The sequence below is a fragment of the Lethenteron reissneri genome, chromosome 42 (genome assembly GCF_015708825.2).
Source record: "Lethenteron reissneri isolate LAM-NWPU_2019-01 chromosome 42, ASM1570882v1, whole genome shotgun sequence".
In the NCBI taxonomy this organism is placed as follows: domain Eukaryota; kingdom Metazoa; phylum Chordata; class Hyperoartia; order Petromyzontiformes; family Petromyzontidae; genus Lethenteron; species Lethenteron reissneri.
In genome coordinates, this window is record NC_083820.1 from 10,715,072 (window position 1) to 10,742,369 (window position 27,298).

The 27,298-nt window shown below is 46.1% G+C and overlaps 1 protein-coding gene across 5 annotated transcripts in view; it reads right to left on the reverse strand.

The window, feature by feature from the left end:
* Positions 1-2,158: 2,158 nt before the first annotated feature.
* Positions 2,159-27,298, reverse strand: part of LOC133352952 (regulator of G-protein signaling 20-like) — a 46,632-nt gene continuing 21,492 nt past the window's right edge. Inside the window, exons 1-5 of one of the 5 annotated variants that reach the window (XM_061568973.1) lie at positions 15,986-16,564; positions 9,324-9,469; positions 6,613-6,702; positions 4,809-5,043; positions 2,159-3,614 (exon numbers count right to left, since the gene is read on the reverse strand). In XM_061568973.1, coding sequence (XP_061424957.1) covers positions 3,426-3,614; positions 4,809-5,043; positions 6,613-6,702; positions 9,324-9,460 — 651 coding nt within the window. In that variant the 5' untranslated portion in view covers positions 9,461-9,469; positions 15,986-16,564 and the 3' untranslated portion in view covers positions 2,159-3,425. Of the gene's footprint in view, positions 3,615-4,808; positions 5,044-6,612; positions 6,703-9,275; positions 9,470-15,985; positions 16,565-27,298 lie in introns of those variants that run through there. The other 4 variants (XM_061568970.1, XM_061568969.1, XM_061568972.1 and 1 more) reach the window with 4 other exon arrangements.

The window sequence follows — 27,298 nt, forward strand, 5'->3', positions numbered from 1 at the left end:
GATTCCTTACCCGTACCCGGCCGGGTACGGGTAGGGTATGGGTATCGGGTACCTGATTGCGACCTCTGGGATGAAGCCATGTTGCAGGCGCGGGTGGGTTGATTCTAGGAACTTGAATTGTGAGAAGAGACAAGACGTTGGGAAATGAGTGACAAACGGTGACTCACCAGTGACTCACGGTCTACCCGTACCCGGCCGCACCAGGGTCGCAAACGGGTAGCCGGGTAACGGCTAGGGTACGGGTATCGGGTACCCGGTTGCGAACTCTGGTGTGAGGTTCCCACTGCAAACCCTGGAAGTGGGCATCGCTGCAACAAACTTCGCCATACCCGAGCATTCCGCTCGAAAGCGGCGTGAAGCTCGTCCGCGAATTTAGTGCTCAAGATATATTTGGCACAAAAAAAGGGGGGTTTTATATTTATTTCAGTCAACTGTAACTATGGGTGGATGAAGTGTTCAAGCACGATGATGATGATTACGACGCTCCACCAGACCCCAAAGCATGGCGATGACGAAACGGAATTGCCTACAGTGCTGTAGAGACTGAATAAAGATGCAGACGACGCTAATTTGTTATGAGAGACGGCATTGCACGAGGGAAGACCAAACATGGTCATTAGCTATACAGTATATATATAATCATTTACCGAGTTCACTCATTGGCCGACCTAAAATTGGGGGAATGGGGTGGGTATTGCACGGCCCTCATGCCACCATTTAATAGCCAAGAGGGGACTAGATTTTTTTACTGGGTTAGTGAACTGGTCTAAAGAGTATGATTCAGTGAGATATACAGCAATATTACAATCCACAGGTTGTCAACTAGGCTTTGACGGTTTATTCTGGAGGCAGTTGTACTTTCCATGTAAAAACACTTTTGTTAGTCTGCGTTCGAGAATTTTACTTAAAAATATTGTTTCCATATTCATGGTTCTTTCGGGAAAAAGTCACGTAGAAGGGAAATAACAAATATAAAACCAAAAAATTCTCACGACGTTTCGACTGCAACACAAGCAGTCGAAACGTCGTGAGAATTTTGATTGTTTTATATTTATAGTATTTTATTATTTCCCTTCTACGTGACTTTACCGAAAGAACCAAGAATATGAATCCCTGCAGTCACGAAAGCTTTAAATAAAAATATATTGTTTCCATCGAGCACTTATGCCACTGGTCCTCAAGCAACGTTACAACGCCTGTCTGTTGCACCTTCAATAGTGCTGTTTGTTGATGGCCACTCGGCGTTTTTGGCCTTCGTGCCCAAACTCATCAACCGTGATAAAAAAATCAAGCAAAGTGGAGATTAAACGTCTGAAAAATGCGATTTTTGTAAAACCCCACAGGCACACAGAGTGATATTCATTTAAACTGTATTTTAACAAAAATATACAGAACATAAATACGTGTAATTGCTTGCAATAAAAATAAATAGAACATGCTTAGTGCCACTGTTCTGGTTCAGAGAGCATTCAATACTCTGATGCTGATGACCCATTTACCGCAATGGGCACGATTGGATTGTCATTAATAAATGCAACCTAACAACACAAACAAATCGCAAACAAGCGCACATAAAATGCACAAAAATACAACACGTTGAAATGCATGCAATTTGCTTTTGGGGTTCGCCTGAAATGTAAATTAGTTGCCTGTGTCTCGTGGACATAGAAGGGTCATTTTAGTAGTTTGTGTCTTTGGGCATTCCAATGGAAAACATAATTTTACATTTTTGCACATTGCACAAAGTGTTTGTCGTATTTGTTGTGCTTTGATTTACATTGCAAATATGAAAACATGGCGGATTGTAAAGCAGCTAGTGTGGTAAAAAAGAGGTACTATTTGGGAGCTATTTGGAACCCTACACCATGTTGACTGGAGTTACAATTTAGTCATTTTCTCAGCACCAATACGTCTTCAATGCACAATGAAAATATTCGCGTATATACGCGAACCTAAAGGCAGTACCTAAAAACACCAGTACGCAACCACAAATTAGAGGACCCAGCCTGATGTGGCATGTCCTGTAAGAAGGTACAACGCCACATCGTAAGGGGAGCCCCACCTTATTCCAGGGTTACCGAGCATGTATAGCCCTCGTCGTGTTAGCCCGAGATGTGAGGCCAATTAATGGGGCACCACAAATAACGGTGGGGGGGGGGGGGGGGGGGGGGGGGGGGCATTGCCCCCTATTTCAATAGCAATTGCTTTCAAGCTTTATGAGTTTGTACTTGTAGTGTGGGGTTCCAATGGGTTCCCAATCCTAGCAGCTGTCTCGTTACTTACATTTAAAAAGGCATACATACCACAGCACATTGACAGATACTATTTTACCGTAGACCAGTACTCATATAAATAACATTTCACAGTAACCGTTTAAAAAAAATCTTCATAAAAGGAAAACGCCAATATTCGACATGTTTAAACATTCCATTTTGTAACAACATTTTTTTTTGTTTTGGCTCATTTTAGCACACTACATAAAATAAAAACTGAACTTTGAAAATATCATTTTTTTCTTATTTATTGGCAATGCATGAAGTGAGGGGGGTGTCATCAGGCACTCTTAAAGCCCAAGCAAAATGGCAGCAGTTTAATCAACTGGTCACTCAGCCTACGTGTTCAACATTTTCTTGAAACACAAATAACTTGTTCAAGAACTTCGAAATAAATAAGACCTGGATTTTTCAGATCAAGTACAAAAAAACCCCACAAAACACAAGTCGACAATAGTGGCTAAAATAAAGCTTAAATTGGCAATTCAAAATACTGTATAGAAGCAAGTGTGTGTGTTACATTATTATTACGTGATAATGTGGACCGCTTATTTAAATATAAAGACTATTAATCATGTAAGTAACTGATACATCACCCTCAAGTATTATATGGTGCAAATGAATTGTGCCATACATACATTTAGTAAACTGGCAACAGCAAATAACAAGACAGACTTTCTGTCCAACTATGTACATAACCTGTCTAAGGCCCCCTTGATAATCTAAATGTTAAAAAGTTTAAAATGTTGGACAGTTTGTATAGGCCAAGCAAGTAATTGTCTTGAACATTATTTTCATATTGCAAGATGCCTCAAAAAATCCACGTAAAAAAGAAAAACATGTGGATGAAAAACAAAGTGTAAATGATTGGAAGGTGTCGTTTTCTTTTCTTATGCAACGCACAAAAGTTCTCCACACTGTTTACAAGTTCTACAAGTGCCCAAGTTAGAGATATTCATAAAAATCTGTGATCATTCCAAAAAAAAAAACCCTACGAAGTGAAGCATCAACATCGAGTCCAAACTGAGGTACAAACAGGTCCCAAAGACCTCGGGTAAGTTTGTGGTAGACGCCAAGTAGGCAGGCAAATACATCTCTCGTGACGACGACGACGACGACGGCGGCTGATGAAGTGCTGACGCAGGCCACGTGCTATGTGTTGGAGGAAGAGCTGGAGAGACTCTGCAAGAGCGCCGAGTAGACGGACGAGCCGAGGAAGCGCGGGTACGAGTCTCGGTGCATGAGCGTGTAGATCTGCAGTTGTGCGTCGTCGAACGTGTGCGCCGAGGGCTCCACCATGTTCCTGTTGATGACCTCTCGCACCCGCGAGTCCAGGCTGACCTGCAACCCGCACGCACACACGCAGCACTTCACCTAAATGTATTCCTCGGGGTAACGATCTGTCCATTGAAACATTTTTTTTTACGATGTATTATTTTTGTTTTCCCAGTTTTTAAACAAACATGTGCCATTGGATGCGTGTCATGAGACGGAGAAGCCATTTGGATGTCTTCGCAGAGCAGTGCAGATCGTGTTAAAGAGTTGACGTGGCACGCAGAAGTGGATAGCACAGAGCTACATCTGGGATTCCTTCAAGTGACCTCTGATCCACACAGTATTGGGAAACACTTTCCTCCCTCTGCGTGGGAAAGTGTTTGCAAACAAACATGCTTAAAAAATGTATGCACTGTCCTTGAAACTGATTAGCCTAGCCAGAGACAGCCTCCGTTATGGCCCCCTCTCACCAGTGTCTCATTGTCCTTGTGCCGTTCCCGTTTTGGCACGTTTTACCACGAGCATGTGTTGTTAGATCCAGACTTGATGCCTTGTGATAGGTGTCTAATTGGTGTTTGAACATCTTAACATCTGTATTCTTGCCAAAAAGCGGAAAGCCTATGTTTTTTTTATCATTGTGTATGTTTTCACGGTTGTGCTGGACAGCTCTCCAACGTGTTTTAGGCTGTGCCACACGATGTCCGTCATCACTCCATAAGCTGGTAGCTTTTCCAAGAACTGAATTGGGCAGGTTTATATATCCTACAATCTCTTCAAATGCGGGTTTTCCTCGCTCTATGTGTGAGTAGTAGATGCGTTCCAAGAAAAACAGCGCACAAGGCGAAACCGCACAAGACGGCTGCCTGCCTTGTCGCGTGTTTAGTGCACAAAGTGTGTCCCACGTCCGCACATGAGCGAGTTCGAACGGCAAGTAGCGAATTTTGGGTAGAAATAGGCTGGCCGCATATACAGCGCAAAATCGCACCAACCGAACACGCATAAAAGCGAGGGAAACCTGCATGTAGCTATGTGATTATTTGGGGCGACGAAGGGTAACTATTAAGGGATTCAATTGACATCGTGCCGAATCTCTCAACGCCATGCAAACAGAGGGAGTAAAGGAGCTGGTCCCGGCAAGGTGAAACCAAATGACGGACATCACAACACGCGGCGCGGCTCAAAAACACGTCAGAGAGCACAAAACCTCCATTCGCCAGGGTTGTGAAAAACGAGGTGCAAAGGCCAGGGGCAGTGGCTCACCTCTTTGGGCGAGAGGATGGAAATGTAGTCTTCGTATATTGTCCTGGCCTTCTCCTCTACAACGTTCTTGTTCTCCTCCTTCTTGAGGTCTTCACAGGCGAGCCAGAAGAGCAGGTTCTCCTCGCTGAACTCCGTTCGGAGAAACTCTCTGAACACGGCACGCCCCGCTGCACTGTGCATGAGTCGTTCAAAACACTGGTTCCACGATGTGACCTCCTCCAGCGACAGCTTTCCACTGCAGGTCCCCGGCATGAACGCACAACCACACAGAGCTCCAGTCAGCATTTCTTCCCCCCCCACTCACCACAACTTTAATTTCACAAAGCTTTGATGTGGAAATAATCTATGACATAGCGCTGCTGTGAGAAATACGTGTTACCTTCACGTACGAAAGACATTGGCTGACTCTCAGACAATGAAAGTGAATGGCTAAAACTCGCAACTGAAGATATCATTGTTACTCCTACATAAGCCATGCAAAGAGGTAGGAAGGATAATGCTACAGCGTAGGTTCTTGTTGCTGTGTGGTATAGCTCTGCAGTGTTTTTTTTTTATTGTGACGCGTGCTTTTCGGCACGATGTCAGTTCCTGAAGAAGCCGAACAACACGTTGTATAAACCGAAAACACACTGGAGAGCGAGATAAGAAGATAATATCTACGAATTAGAAACGAGTTGGATCACAGTTTAAGACACAAATTGCCCCACTTCTTGGCCCACTGCTATATATGTGCCACGAGTATGGGGGATGGCTGGTTGGATGCGGGAGCATACAGATTTGTATAATGATACAACATTACAGTGGTAACCATATGCACATTTGAAACATAAATACTACGTAAAATATGGATATACAATTGTACATTCTTTGTCAAAGCACCACATCACGGACGGTTAATTCGTGTTATGTGTAAACGTAGCCACTTTACAGTTTGGGCAGCGCGCATGCCAAGAGGACCATCTTGCTGCCAAGTTGTAATACAATGACAATCTTTAAACTCCATTTTTTTTTATTTGCTAAAATGACAAAAGTGTCCTGTTCACAACGATATGCTCAACTAGCACAGGAAGCCTCATTCCCTGATTGCAATGCTCGTCTTAAACCATGCATTTACCGATGCCTGCACATTGTCACTCGGGAGCTGCGCAGGAAGAGCCAAGTCACGTGGCAAAAAAACGCACCGCCTTATCGTCCCATGCCTGTAGATTGGCAATTCAACAGCATTGATTTAAGCAATGAGATGGCTGCTGATGAGATACTGTATGTCGAAACAGGAGCAGAGTTTGCTTGTCTTGAAACAATACTGCTGAAATTATGCACTCCCAGAAGGCCATGCGGCTAATGGGTCGCCACGGTGGCGAGATGTTAACTACCTCGCCTGGTAAACAGGAGGTCGTGGGTTCGATCCCGACCCTGACGCCTGTATATCTGGAGTTTCCATGTTCTCCCTGTGGTCATGTGGATTTTTCTCCGGGTCCTCTGTTTTTTTCCCTCCAGTTTTAGAAACATGCGTTTAGAGTATTTGGCTGCTATAAATTTCCACGTGATAAGCCACTTTATTGAGCTATCATTTGTGGGCAGGTCGCTTTTGAAAAAGAGCTAAATAGCCCAGTGGGACTTACCTGGTGAGATAAAAAAAATATATATTTGATAGGGTTATGGAGAGAAGGATATGTGGAACCATTTTGTCTGCTTATTTATTTTGTTATTTATATTCTACAACACGACGCTCATAATTACTTTGAGTTATGTTCACATTGGGCTGGGTTTTACAGTTTGCTGACTGCACGCAGCCTGAACTTACCTCTCTTCGGGGCTTTGAATGCTTTCCAGTTTACTCTCGTGTGATGAGCGTCTTCTACTGCCCGCCCCTTCATGGTTTCTAACCGTCAGGCTGGAAAGGGAAAGGCTGCAGACTCAGTGTCCAACATTTTGGGTCATCACAATTTGGTGAATATTATTTGGTTATAAATTACACATTCAGGTTTTTAAATGTTTTGGTTTGTATTATCAGCTTTCAGCCATTTGTCATTAATCGTAACATCATGCATTAGTAAGTTTCCAGTTTTTTGAACAGTAGGATAATTTTTTTATCAGAAAGGGCAATTTATAGTCAAAAGCTGGAAAGCATTCAAAAATGTTCCGTTTGATCCTGTTTTTTTTTACTTTTCACTGTTTGATTTTACGAACACACCTACAGTAATTACCATATATATAAATAAATGCATACTGCAGTATAAGTATTCTTTAAAAAATAGCACACTGCAACAAATACATCTTTAATCAAATTGTAGCCCATTCGTAGCCCCAGGAGACACCAGCTAATGTAAACATCTTCAAAATAGATGGGACTATTTTCTTTCAATAGTTAATAAACTTCAATGCATATATACAAACCTCCACGTTCCTCCGTATCATTTAGAATCAAGCAAACGAGCACTGAGTAGTAATAAGTGTCATGCTTTGGGAATACATTATTTCTTACACGTGTGTTAGGCGTCTTCAACGGTGGAGATGCAGCAGCAAGGTTTAATTGCAGGGTGATTATATTACTACAAACAAAAGGAAAATTGTGTTTTTTTTTCCATTTTGCTATTTGCCTGTTTGCAACGCAAACCAAAAAGGCTGCAGCGAATTTTGTCCCCTGCAGCCTTTTAACAAAATACTTCATTCTCGGGCCGGTGTTTGACTCTGACCTTTTTAAGCAAGATGAGTTACAACTCCATGGCACAGTTTACATTCACGGCATGCTCTAAGGTGTACAATATTTCAGGGATGACTTCACCATTTTAAAACACTCCAGAAATCATTGTAATCATTCCCTTATCATAGTAGTAATAATAATTATCCAAATTAGTTTCGTTGCTGTAAAATGGCGAAATGTAAAGAACGAGCACACGATGTAAAACTTAATTCGAGATATGACTGTAAGGAGAACATCACATCACGTTTATGACGAAACTATGAGCGCGTGCATTTACCCATTTACGGTTTTTAGTTTAAAACGGTTGCATCGAATGCACGAGTGTGAAAAATAAATGCACGAGTGTGAAAAATCTATTCCCGTGCGGCACTGGTTCCATATAAGTCGTATCCCCATCTCCCACACCTTGGCTCTAAACAACAAGCATAGAGCCAATTCACCGACTTCCTGGGTGGGCAGAGTGAGTCAAGTGTTGTACTTATATTTACCCAGCGGAGCCAAAAATAGTGCCACAATCTTTTAGCAGGAACTAAAATAAGCCACTGAAGATATACCACATTCCCTTCATTTGTGTTTGTGTTTCTAAATAATGTGCCAGCTTATAAACATGAAAATAATGTGTTTACGACAAGTAAGAACTATGTTTGGTTCTTAAAAATACATTTTAAAAAAACATTCTGGGGTGTGGTTTACCATGCCTTTAAAACAAAGGAAATGGCAGCATGGAGATCAGAAAACTATTTGATGCATTATTTCTCCAAGGCCCTTGCCCAGGGGACATGCGAGATGGTGAGCGGATGGGCGAGTGAGTGAGAGCATGAGTAATAAGGGGGTTGTGGGAAAGGCTTGAGTGCATTTCAGAAAGATGCTGGTGTCTGCTCTAAGTTTGATAGTTTTCCAAATGTACACATAGTGCTCTGTCCACTGCAAGATGAAGGCCTCCACACACTGTGGGAGTTGTTAAACCATAATTTATACTGGTCAGTGTGGATTGGTGAAGGTGGGGAGATGATATAAATGGGACCATAGAAGCACAGTCCAACAATTTATTCTCTTGCACTGTTCTCTGCTGCCCATAATGTAGTCCCACGGTCTATTCAATGTGTTATGCATGATCACTCATACAAGTACGATCCAGGCTTATGCCTGCATAGCTTCAGAGATCGGGTACATTCTGGGTGATTTGGTTTGAGGTTAATTGTCCACACAGTTGACTTATTTATGTACCCTAAGAATGGATGCAAAAGTTACCATTTACACGTGGAATCCCCCCCCCCCCTGTCCAACGGGTACATCCGAGCTGAGACAGCACTGGACCCTAATGGCGCGCGTGGTTTTCTACTCGTTATTTGCCGAGTCTTTTCAGAACAAAAGAGCGATGCGCTCGCCTTACAAGACATGAATCTGGACCGGGGTCAAGCTGGGTCAGGGTTAATGACGTGTTAATTTCGTTGCCGTTACAGCATGGCCATGGCTTGTGCACTGGAATATCAACCTTGTGCCTGCTGAGCCGTGCCAGGCTAGCTCGGCATGGCCCCAGCGAGGATCGCTTGTACAGAGGAAAAGAGGTATCCTAATTCACATCAAGTGCTTGTGTTAAATAAGAGCAGACAGCAGCCTCCCCAAACTCAGGATGGTGGTGCTGGTGAGTGGGATAGTGGACAACAGACTTTGTATGGGATGGACGTGTGAGCGAGGATGGAAGTGTGAGTGGGGACGGAGAGGTTGGGTGTTTTTGGGGGGGGGGGGGGAAGGGTAGTTACCTGTCACGCAGGCGGCGGATTTCGAACCAAAGAGACCGGAGGACGTACCATGAGCAGCTGCAGCAGCAGCACCAGCAGAAGCAGCAGGCGTTGGGCGCACGCGGGCCTGGGGAGCGCACTCCCCCAGGCGAGCCGTCGCCTTGCGAGGCCGGCCACCGCCGTGATTCCACCCGCTCCGAGCCCATCGCCTGCGTCTGGTGGGGAAGGACGGCGAGCTTTTAGTAATTGTCACGTCAGCAGTTGGCGCCGCCAGGCCTAAGCGAATCAAGACAAAGCTTCGGGTCACCAAGCGGGTTGAGAGGTCCTGGATTCGTGATAAAAGGAGTGCGTTAAATATTATCTCAAATGCACATCATAAGACAACAAGCTAAGTTACAGAATGAGACAATATTTCTCATCTCTATCTTGCTGTCATCTCTCTTATCTGTATTTGTCTACATTTCTCTTAATTCACTCGATCCACAGCATATTTCTTGCCTGTACCTCTTCTGTAACTCCACGAATATTTAAATTTTTTTAAGGAGGCAATAAACAAATAATTCCTGCTTAGGGCCCCCAATGACCCAGAACCACCTCTGATGGTCAGGCAGCCGATCTGACTTTCAAGGCGAGTACTTTTTGCATCTCTTTTCTCACCCACCTAGCGATGACGAGCCCACAGCACACCCTTATATTTCATGTTCTAAGTAAAACAAGTAAGCGGAGCAGAGAGTGGATAGAATGCCTCAACATCCATGTGTGTTTCGATTTAAAGCTTTCGTGACTGCAGGGATTCATCTTCTTGGTTCTTTCGGTAAAGTCACGTAAAAGGGAAGTAATAAAGTAATAAAAATAAAACATAATAAAATAATTCTCACGACGTTTCGGCCACAACGCAAGCAGCCGGCGTTGTGGCCGAAACGTCGTGAGAATTATTTTATTATGTTTTATTTTTATTATTTTATTACTTCCCTTCTACGTGACTTTACCGAAAGAACCAAGAAGATGAATCCCTGTGTGTGGCATTTGCCCAGGTGCATGGCCTTTCAAGAGGCCTTCTGTGGTTCCACAACCCAAGGTGTGAAGAGGGCTTCTGTAGTGTCTGTAGGCAATGCCAGCAGGACCGCTGTTATATTTCTACCAAGTGCCGCCCATTCAACAGGTGACTTGGCCACGTTTTAACACAATACAAGCCGTTTTCATCTACCTTGATCTCAAGCCGAGCATAACTCCATTACGTTGAAAGTTATAATGAAATTCTCCACACACTGTGGGCTGCGTGTGAGTAGAGGCAACCTACTTGCAACCAATTCCAGCATGTACTATGAATACGTACGGTAATGTAAATCTGGTTACTGTTTTTGGCTGTAACATGACTTGTGCGAGTTCTTAACACGAAAGTTTACTGATTGTGGAACCATTTGAGTGGCATTTCAGTGCTGTATTTTTTTTGATCTCTGAAATAAATCAATTCCAGCCATTCTCAATCCACTAAAGGGTGAAGGCCTGGGGCTTGGGGATTCCTTGACCATGCTTTAACCTACTGGCTTGTGCGGGTTGGTGAAGCGGGGGCCACCCAGGACCAGTTGAGGTATTGCTCTCCACTGATGTTAGCCATTAACTGGGAATAAAACTCAGGTGATCGGCCGGGTTCACTGTTCAATACGCACAACTACTCTGCCACCACTCCGTCCCCTTTAAAATGATACAATGTTTCAAAACCGTGCAAAATAAAACCCTGAGGAAACCCAAACCTCCATCGAACAGCCATTACCTTAGTATACACTGAACGAGGCCATGCCATTTTGCCAATGTGTTAGCGTAACCGAGCCGTGCTATTGCGTGTCATTCGTCAGAGTTAACATGCTCCATTAATGTAACATGCATTTCCACTTGATCTTGTTTCTGGAGACGGATAATATCAAAACGCTCTTTTATTAAATAACTGCACTGACACTATATGTCACTTCTGCCTGTTACAGAAATCACTGGCTCCCCTTACACAGCGGAGTACGACACCAGAAAGCGTGGAAACACAATCTGCGGGAAACTAATGCAGTGGCGTAATGCACTCTTACACGATTACACATGGGCTGTGAGGTTTACATACACTGCAGATAATCTATACAGCAGAACACTCACATGCATACCTTAAAACATGTTGTCACTCTGTAATTTCCCACTGCTGAGCAGAAGCCCTCTTGCACATCCCTCAACCCTGCACCCCATTGGCTTCCATTCCCATCATACTCTTAGTTTGTTCGGTAAAGTCACGTAGGTAAAAAATGAAATTAAAATTAATAAAAATAAAATAATAAAAATCACGACGTTTCGGAGGCAACACAAGTCTCCGTCATCAGGTGGGACCGTCACAGCCATCCATTCCCATCCTCCTATCCAGTCGTGGGCTTCAGAATAACAGCCGAGCTATCGTTTAGATTGGAATGTTTTTTGGTTCTTGCCAATAACATCTGGCAACCCAACAGCATTGTTGAACGAGCCTTAAGTCTGCCGATGAGACCCGGAAGATCAAAACCTGTGTTTTTTCTGGCTTTTAAAATAAATCCTAACCGCTGGATATCTGTTTGGAAAAGCCAACAAACAGGCCGACGGACACAACGAACGACTGATTTGTACGCGGAGACAGAAAGGAGTTCTGCTCAGACACGATGTTACCTATAATACTTTACAGAAAAGCATAACGAGTTACATCAAAAATAAAGATTGCAGGTGGACATGACACATTGGAGTATAACGACCAATGCAGCAGCTGCTCGTCTCTTGCCATGCAGTGAGCCCCGTGGGGTAGGGATATGGTCATCACATGCAGCAAACACTGCCCCTACATGTCACAACAATATAATTCGATGTTGTATATTAATTGGAGCGAATTGTATTGTACACAGTACATCGCTAACAAATGACGGTACGTATATATTTATTCAATACAGTACAATTGTTTAATGTGTATACAATGTGATAATGTTCTACAATGTAGCATAGTGCGGTAATGTATTTGATCACAGTGTACTATATCAAACAACTGTATTGTGTAAATGCAGTCCTCAGTACTGTTGATATTGTAACAGTATACACATTGCACATAGCAGGCTCGGGACAGGCTTGAGAAGAAGTCGTTCATTCAGCAGTGGATTGAGCATGGCTGTAGATAATGTGACACACCACTACTTACACGTGCAGCATGCTAAAACAATACACCACACTCCTGTGCAATATAACATTATTACAGTAATGTTATACCGTGGCACGATGCAGTACTGCGGTTAGGTATTGGAAACTGTCAGTGACAATCTACAGCGAGTACACAGAACACGAACCACGTCACAGTCTACACACACAGAACAAGAACCACGTCACAGTCTACACACACAGAACACGAACCATGCCACAGTCTACACACACACAGAACAAGAACCACGTCACAGTCTACACACACACAGAACAAGAACCACGTCACAGTCTACACACACAGAACACGAACCACGCCACAGTCTACACACACAGAACACGAACCACGCCACAGTCTACACACACAGAACAAGAACCACGCCACAGTCTACACACACAGAACAAGAACCACGCCACAGTCTACACACACAGAACAAGAACCACGCCACAGTCTACACACACAGAACACGAACCACTCCACAGTCTACACACACAGAACACGAACCACGCCACAGTCTACACACACAGAACAAGAACCACGCCACAGTCTACACACACACAGAACAAGAACCACGTCACAGTCTACACACACAGAACAAGAACCACGCCACAGTCTACACACACAGAACAAGAACCACGCCACAGTCTACACACACAGAACAAGAACCACACCACAGTCTACACACACAGAACAAGAACCACGCCACAGTCTACACACACAGAACAAGAACCACGCCACAGTCTACACACACAGAACAAGAACCACGCCACAGTCTACACACACAAAACAAGAACCACGCCACAGTCTACACACACAGAACAAGAACCACGCCACAGTCTACACACACAGAACAAGAACCACACCACAGTCTACACACACACAGTGCAGGAGGGACAATGGGAGATGACAGCCATGGTGAATGAGGTGCACGACACATGCACGCTATGTATAGCACAGAGTCAGGGCAGGCTGCTGCTGCTGCTGCAGTGGGACCCATGTCAATGAGGCTTTCTCTACAAAGAGCCTCCAGCTGCTGCTGCTGTTGCTTCTCCTCCTCCCTTGCTTCTCTGTTGCTTCTCTGCCGATCAGGAAATTTGCTCCAGTATCCAGGCTTCGTGTTTGCTGTTCCCCATATGCGCGATCTCTCTCTGTCGCTGTCTCGCTGCTTCTGCTTGCTCTGCATCTTAACCCCTCGCTCCGCTTGCTAATGATGTTACTTCTTCTCCCCTTGATTATTGTGGTCCACCCCGCCCCAACGATGCTGCCGCTGCTGCTTCTCCCTTTTGCTGCTGCTTGCCTCGAGAGCTGCAGTCAAGGCCTCAGGGTTAACTCTACCACCACCAACACCACCAACCACCATCCATCCCATCAACATCGCCACCACAATCCATTGTCATCACCCTCCCACCTTCATCGCCCTCTCACCTCCACCTTCATCCACTGCTATCACCCTCCCAGCTTTACCACCATAATCGCTTTAAACTACCACTATCACCCCTCCCACCTCAACCATCACTGCTTCCACAATTACTCCTTCCTATGACCACCACCATCACCATTTCCCAGCCAACTCCACAATCACCCCCTCCTTAGCTCCATTACCAGCACCATTCAACCCCAACACCATCACACCTCTCCCCACAAACACAATGACCATCACTTTCCGATCGCTGTTTACCCCCAAAATCCATGACACCCCACCAGCATCAATACCACACACCCGTAACATACGTTCCCACTACCATTACCCCACTACCATTACCCCACTGCCACCAACATCACCATCATCCACCAGTGGACGTTAAAGATCACCTGACGTTATTCACAACAGTAGGCCATTATGTGTCAGATTCAGCGTCTAAATCTGTTAAATTTGAAGCTTTCATCAAAACATTTGGGTGTATCCACACGTAGCAATAATTGCCCCCTACTGGCAGACGAATACCGCAGGTCATTCTTGCAAATGGGATTATCCTGGTCTCTTGAGTTCTCACCTGGTTAAACAAAGTAAACTTGAAAATTGAACCTAAGACCATCACACCTTTCCACCACCATCAACTTCTCTGTTCACCATATTCCCCCACTACGACCAACATCACCCACTCCCACAATCACCACCATTACCCCCCCTACTCAAAATCACTCTCACCATCATCACCGTATCACGCCCTCTCATCTGCACCACCACCACCAACAATCACTGCCCTCCCAACCTCTACCACCACAATTATCAATCCCAAAGTCCATCATCACCCTTAATTTTAGAACTTTCGTGACTGCAGGAAATGGTATTCTATTATTTAATTTAATTTATTATTTTATCTTTAGACGTGACTTAACCGAAAGAACCAAATAACCATCATCACCCCCTATCACCCCGCCATCCCTACCACTATTAACCATCTCCCATAACCACCATCACCCATCACCTAAACCATGACTCCCTTCGAAACATATCATCACCATCACTAACAACCCCTTCCACCACAAAGATCCCCCCGTGTAGCCTTAATAGACTGGTGGGGCAAGTGCTGTTAGCGAGTAGCACCTATGAAGGCTGGCACGGCACACTAGGGCGGTGGGTGGCCAGCAACACGCCCGACCGCCTTTGTCTCCCTCGTGGCGATGTTCACACACCGCACCAGCTACTCATTTGAGGCTGAGTCCACGTAGATAATCGTCACGTAGGTCGCCGGGCTCATAGAGCAGCGCGCTAACCGCTATACCACCGCTCCTCCTCAACCATCATCACCACCACCCCCTCAAACATCCACCCCCACAACACCATCAACCCTCCGAGCCTCCCAACCTCACCGAATAAAGCCCTGTGCCCCAGAGATGATGCTGTAGATAAACGATGATGGTGCTGGAGTTGGAGATGAAGTACGACACTGGAGATGATGCTGATGATGAGGAATGATGCCGGAGAGATGGAGATTCTTAAGAGAGATGCTGGAGAGATGTAGATGGTGCAGATAGCTGGAGAAGATGGAGATGTTGGTGAGCGATGCAGATAGTGGAACGTGATGGAGATGCTAGCAATAGATGATGAGATGCATGACGATGATGGAGAGAAATTCAGGTGGGGTATATGGATATAATTCTGGAGCGAGATGGAGATGCCAGAGACAGAGAGAGAGGTTAGAACGATGGAGATGATGGATGGAAACGGAAATCAGAGTGAAACATGGAAATACTGAAGATGTTGGATAGATGGGATGATGGTTGGACGTGAGTTCGGAAAGAGACGGTGAATTGAGATGATTTTGGAGAGAGATGACGTGAGATTTTGCTAAAGAGAGGCTATGAAGTGGCAGATGATGCCGAGATAGATGATGATGATGCTGGAGAGGAGAGAGAGATAGGTGGAGCGGTGATGCCGCTGGAGAGAGACGAGGAGAGATGATGATGCTGGAGAGAGATGATGCTGGAGAGAGACGAGGAGAGATGATGATAGAGAGAGATGATGCTGGAGAGAGAGAGAGAGAGACAGAGCGAGACATGGAGAGGAGGGGGTGATGATGGTGTTGGCTACACTCACAGGCGCGGCGCTGGGTAGTGGTAGCCGCGGCTCTTATCGCCTCGGCGGCGGCTGCTGCTGATGCTGCTGCTTCAGTGTGCGCAGGGGCGGCGGTGTGCTGCTGCTGCTGGTACTGCTGCTGCTGCTGGCGGTGGCATGTGTAGGCGGCTGTGTGCGTGTGTGTGTCAGCCTCTGTGTGAGAGCAGAGATGAGATGACAGGCTATCCGAGGCTGTGTGTGTGTGTGACTGTGTCAGCCTGTGTGTTAGCCTCTCTCCCGTGTCAGCCTCTGTGTGTGTGTGTGTTTCGTGGTGTCAGGGCTGCGAGTGACACAGCGGCTGTGTACGTGTGTGCGAGAGATCGACTTATCCGAGGCTGCGTGAGATACAACTCGTGTCTGGCGGGGGAGGAAGGGAGGGAGGGAGTGGGTTAGGGCTGCGTGAGCTACCGTGCAGGCGAGAAGAGACGCGTTGTGTCGCCGTGTGAGATAGAGGGAGAGGCGAGAGGGATGAAGATGAAGATGATGCTGCTGCTCCTGATGCTGCTGCGGTGACGCCACGGGGTCTCCCGCTCCTCCAGCCGGCTCCACGCGCCCACGCGCATGCGCGGAGCGCTTCCTCGGGGCCGGGGAAGGGGAATGGGGAGCCAGGGACTCGCTCCGAGTGAGCGCTGTGTGTGTGGGGGGGTGTGTGTGTGTGGGGGGTGTGTGTGGTGTGTGTGTGGTGTGTGTGTGGGGTGTGTGTGTGGGGGGGGGGGGGGGTGTGGGGTGTGTGTGGGTAGTGTGTGTGGTGTGTGTGTGTGGGGTGTGTGTGTGTGTGGTGTGTGTGGTGTGTGTGTGTGGTCTGTGTGTGTAGTGTGTGTGTGGTGTTTGTGGTGTTTGTGTAGTGTGTGTGTGGTGTTTGTGGTGTGTGTGTAGTGTGTGTGTGTGGTGTGTGTGTGTGTGGTGTGTGTGTGTGGTGTGTGTGTGGTGTGTGTGTGTGGTGTGTGTGTGTGTGGTGTGTGTGTGGGGTGTGTGTGTGGGGTGTGTGTGTGTGGTGTGTGTGTGGTGTGTGTGTGGTGTGTGCGTGGTGTGTGTGTGGTGTGTGTGTGGTGTGTAGTGTGTGTGTGGGTAGTGTGTGTGGTGTGTGTGTGTGTGGTGTGTGTGGTGTGTGTGTGGGGTGTGTGTGTGTGTGGTGTGTGTGTGTGGTGTGTGTGTGTGGTGTGTGTGTGTGGTGCATGTGGTGTGTGTGGTGTGTGTGTGTGTGGTGTGTGTGGTGGTGTGTGTGTGGTGTGTGTGGTGTGTGTGTGGTGTGTGTGTGTGTGTGTGGGGTGTGTGTGTGTGTGTGTGTGGGTGTGTGGTGTGTGTGTGGTGTGGGTGTGTGTGTGTGTGGTGTGTGTGTGTGGTGTGTGTGTGGTGTGTGTGTGGGGTGTGTGTGTGGTGTGTGTGTGTGGTGGTGTGTGTGTGGTGTGGTGTGTGTGTGTGTGTGGGTGTGTGTGTGTGGTGTGGGGTGTGGTGTGTGTGTGGTGTGTGTGTGGTGTGTGTGGGGTGTGTGGTGTGTGTGGTGTGTGTGTGGTGTGGTGTGTGTGTGTGGTGTGTGGTGTGCGTGTGGTGTGTGTGTGTGTGGTGTGTGTGTGTGTGTGTGGTGTGTGTGGTGCGTTGTGTGTGTGTGGTGTGTGTGTGTTGTGTGTGTGATGTGGTGTGGTGGTGTGTGTGGTGCGCTGTGTGGTGTGTGTGGTGGTGTGTGTGTGGTGTGTGTGTGGTGCGCTGTGTGTGTGTGGTGTGTGTGGTGGTGGTGTGTGGTGTGTGTGGTGCGCTGTGTGTGTGTGTGGTGTGTGTGGTTCGCTGTGTGTGTGTGTGGTGTGTGTGGTGCGCTGTGTGTGTGTGGTGCGCTGTGTGTGTAGTGTGTGTGTGTGGTGCGCTGTGTGGTGTGTGTGGTGCGCTGTGTGTGTGTGTGGTGTGTGTGGTTCGCTGTGTGTGTGTGTGGTGTGTGTGGTGCGCTGTGTGTGTGTGGTGCGCTGTGTGTGGTGCGCTGTGTGTGCGTGGTGCGCTGTGTGTGCGTGGTGCGCTGTGGTGTGTGTGGTGCGCTGTGTGTGGTGCGCTGTGTGTGTGTGGTGCGCTGTGTGGTGTGTGTGGTGCGCTGTGGTGTGTGTGGTGCGCTGTGTGTGTGTGTGTGTGGTGTGTGTGTGTGTGGTGTGTGTGTGTGTGGTGCGCTGTGTGTGTGTGTGCGCTGTGAGTGTGTGGTGTGTGTGTGGTGCGCTGTGTGTGTATGTGGTGCGCTGTGTGTGTGTGTGCGCTGTGAGTGTGTGTGTGGTGCGCTGTGTGTGTGGTGCGCTGTGTGTGTGTGGTGTGTGTGTGGTGCGCTATGTGTGTGTGTGTGGTGCGCTGTGTGTGTGTGTGCGCTGTGAGTGTGTGGTGTGTGTGTGGTGCGCTGTGTGTGTGTGTGGCGCTGTGTGTGTGTGTGCGCTGTGAGTGTGGTGCGCTGTGTGTGGTGCGCTGTGTGTGTGTGTGGTGCGCTGTGTGTGTGTGTGCGCTGTGTGTGTGGTGCGCTGTGTGTGTGGTGCGCTGTGAGTGTGTGGTGTGTGTGTGGTGCGCTGTGTGTGTGTGTGGTGCGCTGTGTGTGTGTGTGCGCTGTGAGTGTGTGGTGTGTGTGTGGTGCGCTGTGTGTGTGTGTGCGCTGTGTGTGTGTGTGTGCGCTGTGAGTGTGTGTGTGGTGCGCTGTGTGTGTGGTGCGCTGTGTGTGTGTGTGTGGTGTGTGTGTGGTGCGCTATGTGTGTGTGTGTGGTGCGCTGTGTGTGTGATGCGCGCTGTGTGTGTGGTGCGCGCTGTATGTGTGGTGCGAGCGCTGTGTGTGTGTGGTGTGCTGTGTGTGGGTGTGCGCTGTGTGTGTGTGTGGTGCGCTGTGTGTGTGCGCTGTGTGTGTGTGTGGTGCGCTGTGTGTGGTGCGCTGTGTGTGTGTTGCGCGCTGTGTGTGTGTTGCGCGCTGTGTGTGTGGTGCGCGCTGTGTGTGTGGTGCGCGCTGTGTGTGTGTGTGGTGCACGCTGTGTGTGTGTGTGGTGCGCTGTGTGTGTGTGGTGCGCTGTGTGTGTGGTGCGCGCTGTGTGTGTGGTGCGCGCTGTGTGTGTGTGTGGTGCGCTGTGTGTGTGTTGCGCGCTGTGTGTGTGGTGCGCGCTGTGTGTGTGGTGCGCGCTGTGTGTGTGGTGCGCGCTGTGTGTGTGTGGTGCGCTGTGTGTTTGTGGTGCGAGCGCTGTGTGTGTGTGTGGTGCGCGCTGTGTGTGTGTGGTGCGCTGTGTGTGTGTGGTGCGCGCTGTGTGTGTGTGTGGTGCGCTGTGTGTGTGTGGTGCGCTGTGTGTGTGTGGTGTGAGCGCTGTGTGTGTGTGGGCGCGCTGTGTGTGTGGGCGCGCTGTGTGTGTGGTGCGCGCTGTGTGTGTGTGGTGCGCTGTGTGTTTGTGGTGCGAGCGCTGTGTGTGTGTGTGGTGCACGCTGTGTGTGTGTGTGGTGCGCTGTGTGTGTGTGGGCGCGCTGTGTGTGTGGTGCGCGCTGTGTGTGTGGTGCGTTGTGTGTGTGTGTGTGGTGCGTTGTGTGTGTGTGGTGCGCTGTGTGTGTGGGGCGCGATGTGTGTGTGGTCGCTGTGTGTGTGGTGAGCGCTGTGTGTGTGTGGTGCGCTGTGTGTGGTGCGCTGTGTGTGTGTGGTGCGAGCGCTGTGTGTGTGGTGCGCGCTGTGTGTGTGGTCGCTGTGTGTGTGGTGCGCTGTGTGTGGTGCGAGCGCTGTGTGTGTGTGTGTGGAGAGAGTGGGTGAGAGGTTGGTATCTGGAAATTGGGTGAAAAGGGCCTTGGAATCCGTGGGGGGGGGGGGGGGGTGGTGGCTGAGTTTGAGGGATCTGGGATGTGAGATGGGACCTGGATAGGAAGGGAGCGGGGTGTGTAGGTTGACTTAGGGGACCTGGCATTTAACAGCTAGCGGGGGATCTGTGGTTGGGATGCATGGGAGCACCAAAGTGCCAGGGGATCTGGGATGTGAGCAATTCTGAGTGATGGTGGACTTTGGTTAAAAGGGGGGGTCCTGTATAATGTGTATGCGATGGAGGGGAGGGGGGGCTGGATTGTCTGTTGAAACCTGGGATGTACGACACCTAAGATGTGGGGAGATGTCTGAGATGTTGGGGGGAGATACCTGGCCGATGAGGTGTGTAGGTATAGCTGGGTTATGGTGGAACCTGAGATGTGACACAAAAGTCATGGTGGAGCTGTGGCACAAGGTGCACGGACTGCTGCATTGTGGGGAGTAAATCATGGGACACTGGACATGTGAGACGTGGATATTAGGAAGGAGAACTGGGATTTGGGGACGTATGGAAGACTTTAGTGTTGGAGGACTTTGGGACATGCAAAATAGGAGATGTTGATCACTTTAGCCATGGACGGGGGGGGTGGGGGATATAGGGCACTTGGGATACAGGGATGTGAAAGATCCAGATATTGGTCATCCTTATAAATGGGAAGAAGGGCTTTTGGACTGCGCATGGAATACCTAGGGCCAGAGTACACAAAGTGTCACAACACCGTAGCATTGTCATAAGTTAGGTTTACGATAAGATTCCTCGTAACTCTTCAGTAAATAAGAGAGTACATATTGAGAAGAGACATGACACCTCAGAGATAGGGAAGTGTGGCAGATCAGGCACATATGAATGAGGCCATGATGGCCCGCAAATCGAGACCTACAGTTTGGAAAGGAGAGCTGGGATGGTTATGCGATCTGTTATGTGGGAGACTTGGGAATGGGACGACCTCAAACATGGAAGATCTCGTAGGGGTGTGGGGAAGCTTGGAGTTGGTGGACCAAGGACATGGTAAAGAGATCTTTGAGATTGTAAGCCTGAGACATGGGAGAACGTTGGAATTCTGGGATGTAAGGATAGCTAGGACGTGGGTGAAACGAGCAAATAAAAAGAGACATCAAGACTGAGACATGGAATGCCCAATACACGGACTACCACTGACATGGGAAGGAGGCCTCAATGTTGGGAACGAGATTTGTACGATGCATATCTGTGACAGTTGGAATGTTGTTGTACGGGGCTTATGGGTTAATGTAGAAATGCCTGGGAATCACAACGTCTGTTATTTTAGATTTGGGATTAGGGAATCTGTGGTATGCCATAGGGTTGTAACGATTGTGCCACCTGGTAAGTCTATGAAATGTCACAATTTGGGGTCATCATCTAAGAATACAACTTTTCACCCATTTGTGGTTTATGTAGCAGCCTTAAGTGACAGCAGAGGTCAGGCAAACCCATGGGAGTACAGTACTTGGAAGGTACAGGACACAAAAATGTGACTCTTAGCTCATTATTCATTGCACATGCGAAGCTTAAGTATTGGTTTTAATTGAGTCGATGCCTTGTTATATTCCTAATTATGCAGCGAGTCTTTAAATTTGGGGCACAAGGTACATACCAAGAGGTGTGACTAAGGAAGGTGACCTGGACAGTGGGAGGGACGTAATTGGGAAAAACTTTTGTTGTGTATCACATTCTATTAATTCCTTAGCCTTTTGTGATTTCCACAAGCCTTACCCCATTGCAATCCCTGATGTTGCATGTCCTGCCTTATTAACACGGCCAATACCCAGTGAACATGAAACTTTTGGTCAACTTTAGTCCAACGGTTCCAACCGCATGCCATCGTTAATCCAGCAATATTGCATGTTTACTGTGTTGGCACAATGTGGATCTGGATTTTGAGCTGCCCTGAAGTAAAAAGCGCTAGTTATTGTTTGACTAGGCACTAGGCATGTGTTCCCGATTTTCAAATCTGTAAAAAAAAATCAGGCCAATGTAAGATTTTAGATCCGATTTTTTCTTGTTGTAGATTGATCCGAAAATGGGACATAACAGGAAGTGATGTCACTTTCGAGGAATAATTTCCACGTTTTCCCAACAAAGGTGCTGGCACGAGACATCATACATTGATATGTGATGTCACTTTTGCGTAAAGTTCGTCAAAAAAAAATATATAAAAATGTATCAACAGTATTGTTATATTTTATAGGTACAAATAAAGAAATCAGTGATTGACATTTTAAAGTATAAAATTGTATGTTATTAATTGTAGAAAACAATGCCAGTTATTAAAAAAAATTGAAATCCAAAATACTAAACATTCCAAATTGTGCATAAAAATCCGATATCAGAAAAAATAACATCTGAAACCAATTCCTAATAGGGGTGGGTGACCATAGCGGTTGCCCAGTGTGCAAAGCTGTGAGAGTTGCCAAATATGTATGAGGGCATAGAACTCGATATATATATATATATGTTTTTATAGCTCAGCTTCACAAATGCGCCGTAGAGCGCTCGCGTGACATTTGCACACACGAGTCACGCTGAAAAATAAATTACCACATGGCAGGATATTATTGCCGAGAGGATCACTTTCAAGGGACGCTAAATTCCTTGTTCACCGAGGCAGCTCGATTGTGCTTAGAATTACCATCGAAGGGTTGGTACACTTCGAGCAATTTACAAGGTACCAGTGGGAGACGACTTTGATGGTGTGATAGCATGCTACACCAACATCGGGACCAGGCTTGTGATGCACTCCGTAGTGACCTGGACTTAAATAATAGACTCCATGTGTTGATGTTGGTGGCTTTATAGAAAAGTTAAGTGCTGCAAGTTGTACGCTTTTTTTTATTTGTTTATTCCCCTCTTAAAATATTTGTCTCTCTGTTTTTACTACTGTTGTTCCACAAATGACCACACTGCGGTTTATCAAAAGTGTCCAAAGTGGATAGAATGCATTCTCGAGTGGTCAACATTTTTTTTGTCAGTTTACCACCACCCCAGTAAACGTGGAACGTTGGGCCAACAGCTCCAAGCACATACCAACGTTGGCTCAACATTGGACGTTAACTGTGAATTTTGCCAAACATGTTTAAAAATATATCTGCACCACCACCACAGGCACAATCCTGAGAGACAGCTGGTGAGGGTGTGTGGAGTGCTGTCCCACTGAAGGGAACACATTCACCAGCTCCTTAACACAGTCGTCGTCATGAACCAGGTTCCCCTACATGTGAACCACACTTTGGTCTACCTTCAAGATGTTAGACAATCCCAGCTGGACGCATGATGATAAGGCCACGACTAATACCATCATTGGCTAGGACCAAATCACCTGGGATGTGCCCGTTCCTGTAACACCTCAGAAGCGAAACAAAATTAAGCCTGGATTGTGGGTGACCACCAAGCCAAAACACATTTGTAGGCAGCATAGGGCAGTGAAGAAAAATCTTAATTTCTGAACTCCTCCTTCAACATGTACTGAGCAGCGTGGTGAAGTATGGTCATATTACCCTGTCCGAAATGCGTGAGTAGGAACACATCCATAATAATCATGAGCGTTTTTATATAACGTCTTTAAATGTCAATGCATATTTAAATGCTGCACAATCAACAATATGCAGAAGTGCATATTTTAAGATGTTTTCAGATAAATTTTGAGTGTTTATACAGATGGGATGGCAGATGATATTAGTCCGCACTTTGTTGTTCCGTCTTCTCATGGCAAGCCATGGTATGGCACTTTGATGCCCACGGGAAGGAGTTTCACAAAAATGTGCGATCCACAAACCCTCGCATCCACAGTGCTGGATTACAGACACGCGTATCTACCACCACCCAGCAATGGTTTGACAAACGGGTTGTGCTTGTACAACACTATCACCTTCGTTTGCTAGCATTTGTCTTAGGTCGTTTGGGCCAGGACTTATCAAGGTATTTTCATCTTAATATTTCGCAAGGTTATTATTTAAGTGCTGTGTTTGAAATCCATCTTAACAAAGTATTTCCATCCAATGCACACTATAGTCTGACATGCTCTTCTCTGGTTTGCTGACGAATGTGACCTTGGGAATTCCTAGGTGGAATTTCCAATGTATGGCCAATTCATCAGTTTCCCTTGAAATCTAAATCATTACACTGAGAGGTGTCAGTTTTGATCCATAATAACGCTCACTGTTTGACACATGACCTTGCCATTCAATTTTTAAAATTGTTCTGATGCATCATGTCCATTTTCCTGCTTCAAATATAAAATATTAGAAAATCACTGAGGAAAATTAATCCGTCTCACCGTTCCCTTGCCATTGGCGAAGCCTTACATTGTATTCACTGACTCTCCAACACATTGTGAGCTATACAGCGCAACGCAGAAGTATTCTGTATCCACAGAACTTGCTTTTGCAGTCAATGTTTACGGAGTACCAATCATCTAGCGAGTTGGTAGCCTCATTATTTCTCCATACTTTGCAGGTTTTATTTCCGATTCATAATGTACCTGGACTAAATAAAAAAACAACACGATTGCCATCATTACAGCTCCAATTTTATCGAAGGTAAGTGCCCTCTGCTGGACAAACCAACTGTGTGTACTCTGTGTGATGCAGAGTAAAACATGTTCAGTGAGCAAGTCTGGGCCCCCACATGCCCTCGGCGTTATTGCAACTGTTAAAGCAATTGCTCTGTGCAAGCCTAATACGCTTCGGATAAACTACATACTATTGGCGACTATGAAGGCACAATGTGGTCTGTCAAGTGGCCCAGTCAACAGCATCCTGTACCATTTGTGAACAGTTTTGTGCGCGTGAATCGTACACCTATGCACCACCGTGGTGAATGTCCCATTTATTTAACCAGGAGTTGAAATAGAGGCCAGTTGAACCACACGATCCATTGCCTCTTTTTACGCGGGTGACCTGGGTTCCACCGAGTCACTGGAAATGCGAGACATAAGAATTTTTGTTTTAAATGTAACACCGATAGACGTGTACCGCAGGTAAGAGCCACGGGGTTTTCGGCTGAAGCGTGACGCTTGAATTTCGGAATTGTGTTATTTTCTTTAACTTGATCGTAGTCTGTATGCTCTCGCACGCATTCTCACAGCAAGACATCCACTTTGCAGATTGTCATCGTACTATATCCAGGCTGTTTAGTCCCCTTCACTCACAGAATTCGCAGAGCTGGTGCACAGGGCATTTTTCAAGCATATACAGTATATGTTAAAATATCAATTAGATAATTTCACCTGGATAATCTCTTGAGATTAAACGTCTCGTTTGCATTGGTGTCCAGGGTGACAATTGACGCATGTATTACAGAGCAAACACGTAATGACATGTACAGTATACAAACATGTGAAATCTATAACCTGTTCAGTCAGAATTTGGATATATCACACCTAGTAGAACATGTAAATAAATAAAAACAATTAAATGATACGCGCCGCCAGTTCAAATAGAATGTACCCTAGCTGTAACAGTTGTGATTATTGTGCAAGTGTATTTATTTACAAAGATTTAATGTTAGTGTGTCTGGGAGATTGCTCAATTGAAGGTGGTGAAATGCGCCTACAGTGAACATTGTTGACACGTCATACCACCCTACGAAGGTGACTTGAGCATGCAAATAAAAATCAATGGGAATTCAGTAAAAGTCACTTACGGATGTTGGTTTATTGCTTCAGATTTTTGTCTCACTCGTTTATCTCTTATACCTTTGTACCTTGAGTCATAATGGGATAGGGCCGGGTTTTTTTTTTACCTAAACATGGGTGTATGCTTTTCAAACTTGATGAGAACAATCAAATTCGTAGCTAAACACTATTTAGCTAAAAGCAATTGATTCCCCCCCCCCCCTATATTCCCGCACACAAATAATTTGTTATAAATATTTCAAATGAGAAATTTCAGCATATTTTAATGGAGTCACTAGTATCTTCTTCTTAGACTTGAGATATCAGGGCAGTGAAGCTGCTGCTGCCCATATGTGTAGCATGCAAAACCCCATTACTTTTACTCTCAACACATTCAATTTATAAGAACCAGGAAGAGGTCACAAGCAAGATTAGAGAACGTGAGATTTCTGTTAGGAATACTTTAATATATTTGTGTAGACATGGGTTCGTTCCAGATGAAAGGCTGGCCTTACGTAATGTCATATTTATGACTTAACAGCATTCAAAAGGGTCTTTAAAAATACAATATACGGTCGTATATTACAACTTGGTCTATTTGCCACGCCAATAATTTGTTTTAACATATTGGATTCTACGCAAGCCTCATGCAATATTAAATGCATAAATATTTAATTCATATTTTTTTGAGATTATGTAAAAAGGCCATTAGTGTAAAGGTCATTTTTCATTTAATCACAAGGCACAATGCCTCTGGATGTCAATGGGTATGCATGCAACAATTCTAAACTAAACTATTTTTTATTTGACCAGCTAAGGCCCACGAAGCTATAGGTCTTTTTCTGAAGCGACCTGGCCACAAATTATATCCTAACGAAGTGGCTTTTCACGTGGAAATGTATAACAGCCAAATACTCCAAACGCATGTTGATTCTAAATGTGGAGGTAAAAACCGGAGTACCCGGAGAAAAATCCACGCGACCACGAGGAGAGAGACACGCAAATTCCAAATATACAATGAGCATCAGGATCGAGATCGAAACCCACGACCTCCTGCACACCAGGCGAGGTAGTAAACATCTTGCCACCATGGCCACTCCACGGTGTGTGAATAATGTAACATTTATGTAAATCATATGCAACTGTTACGTTTTAGGAGATAGGTCATTAGGAAGTGGCAGCCAAGGCACGGAACGCGTCAGAGAGGTCGTCTACTGAGGATACGGAGCCATAAAATCAGCTTGCGTGCTGGCACGAGTTGGATTATCAACATCGCAGGAGCATGAAAGACGTTTGTGACATGGGGAGGCTGTCACCCAGCAGTGGATTGCCCATGACTTATGATGATGATGGTAACAGAAACGACAGATTTGTTTATTTAAAGGTTTCAGTTTCATTCATTTACTGTACGCAAATTGAAACATCCCCTACAAGTTTTTTCAAAGGACACCTCGATTACAAAGGCAAACACAAAAACAAGTGCAGCAAAGACAAACAACAGTAGAATTGCCAAAAAATACTAAAATGCTATTTTTTAAAAAATGTTAGTAACAAGACAGTGAAGACGGAGGATACAGAACACGCAAGACCGCACAAACAACGCAAGAACACATTTTATTCCCAAATAAAATCGCGACCTTGGATCACCTATTAATGAGCTAATTATTGTTCAGCCCTTTGTCACTCCACTGCTGGATGAAGGTTTCCCCACACCATGACAGGAATGGGGGTTTATTTGACCTTTCACTTGTTAGCCGTGGCTGGGAATTGAACTCGGGTCACTCTGTTCATAGCACTGCACTCACTACTGCGCCACGACTTCACCCCATGGTGTTTCCCCCAATTATTTCGAGGATGAATTGCTTTAATGGCGAATTGCAT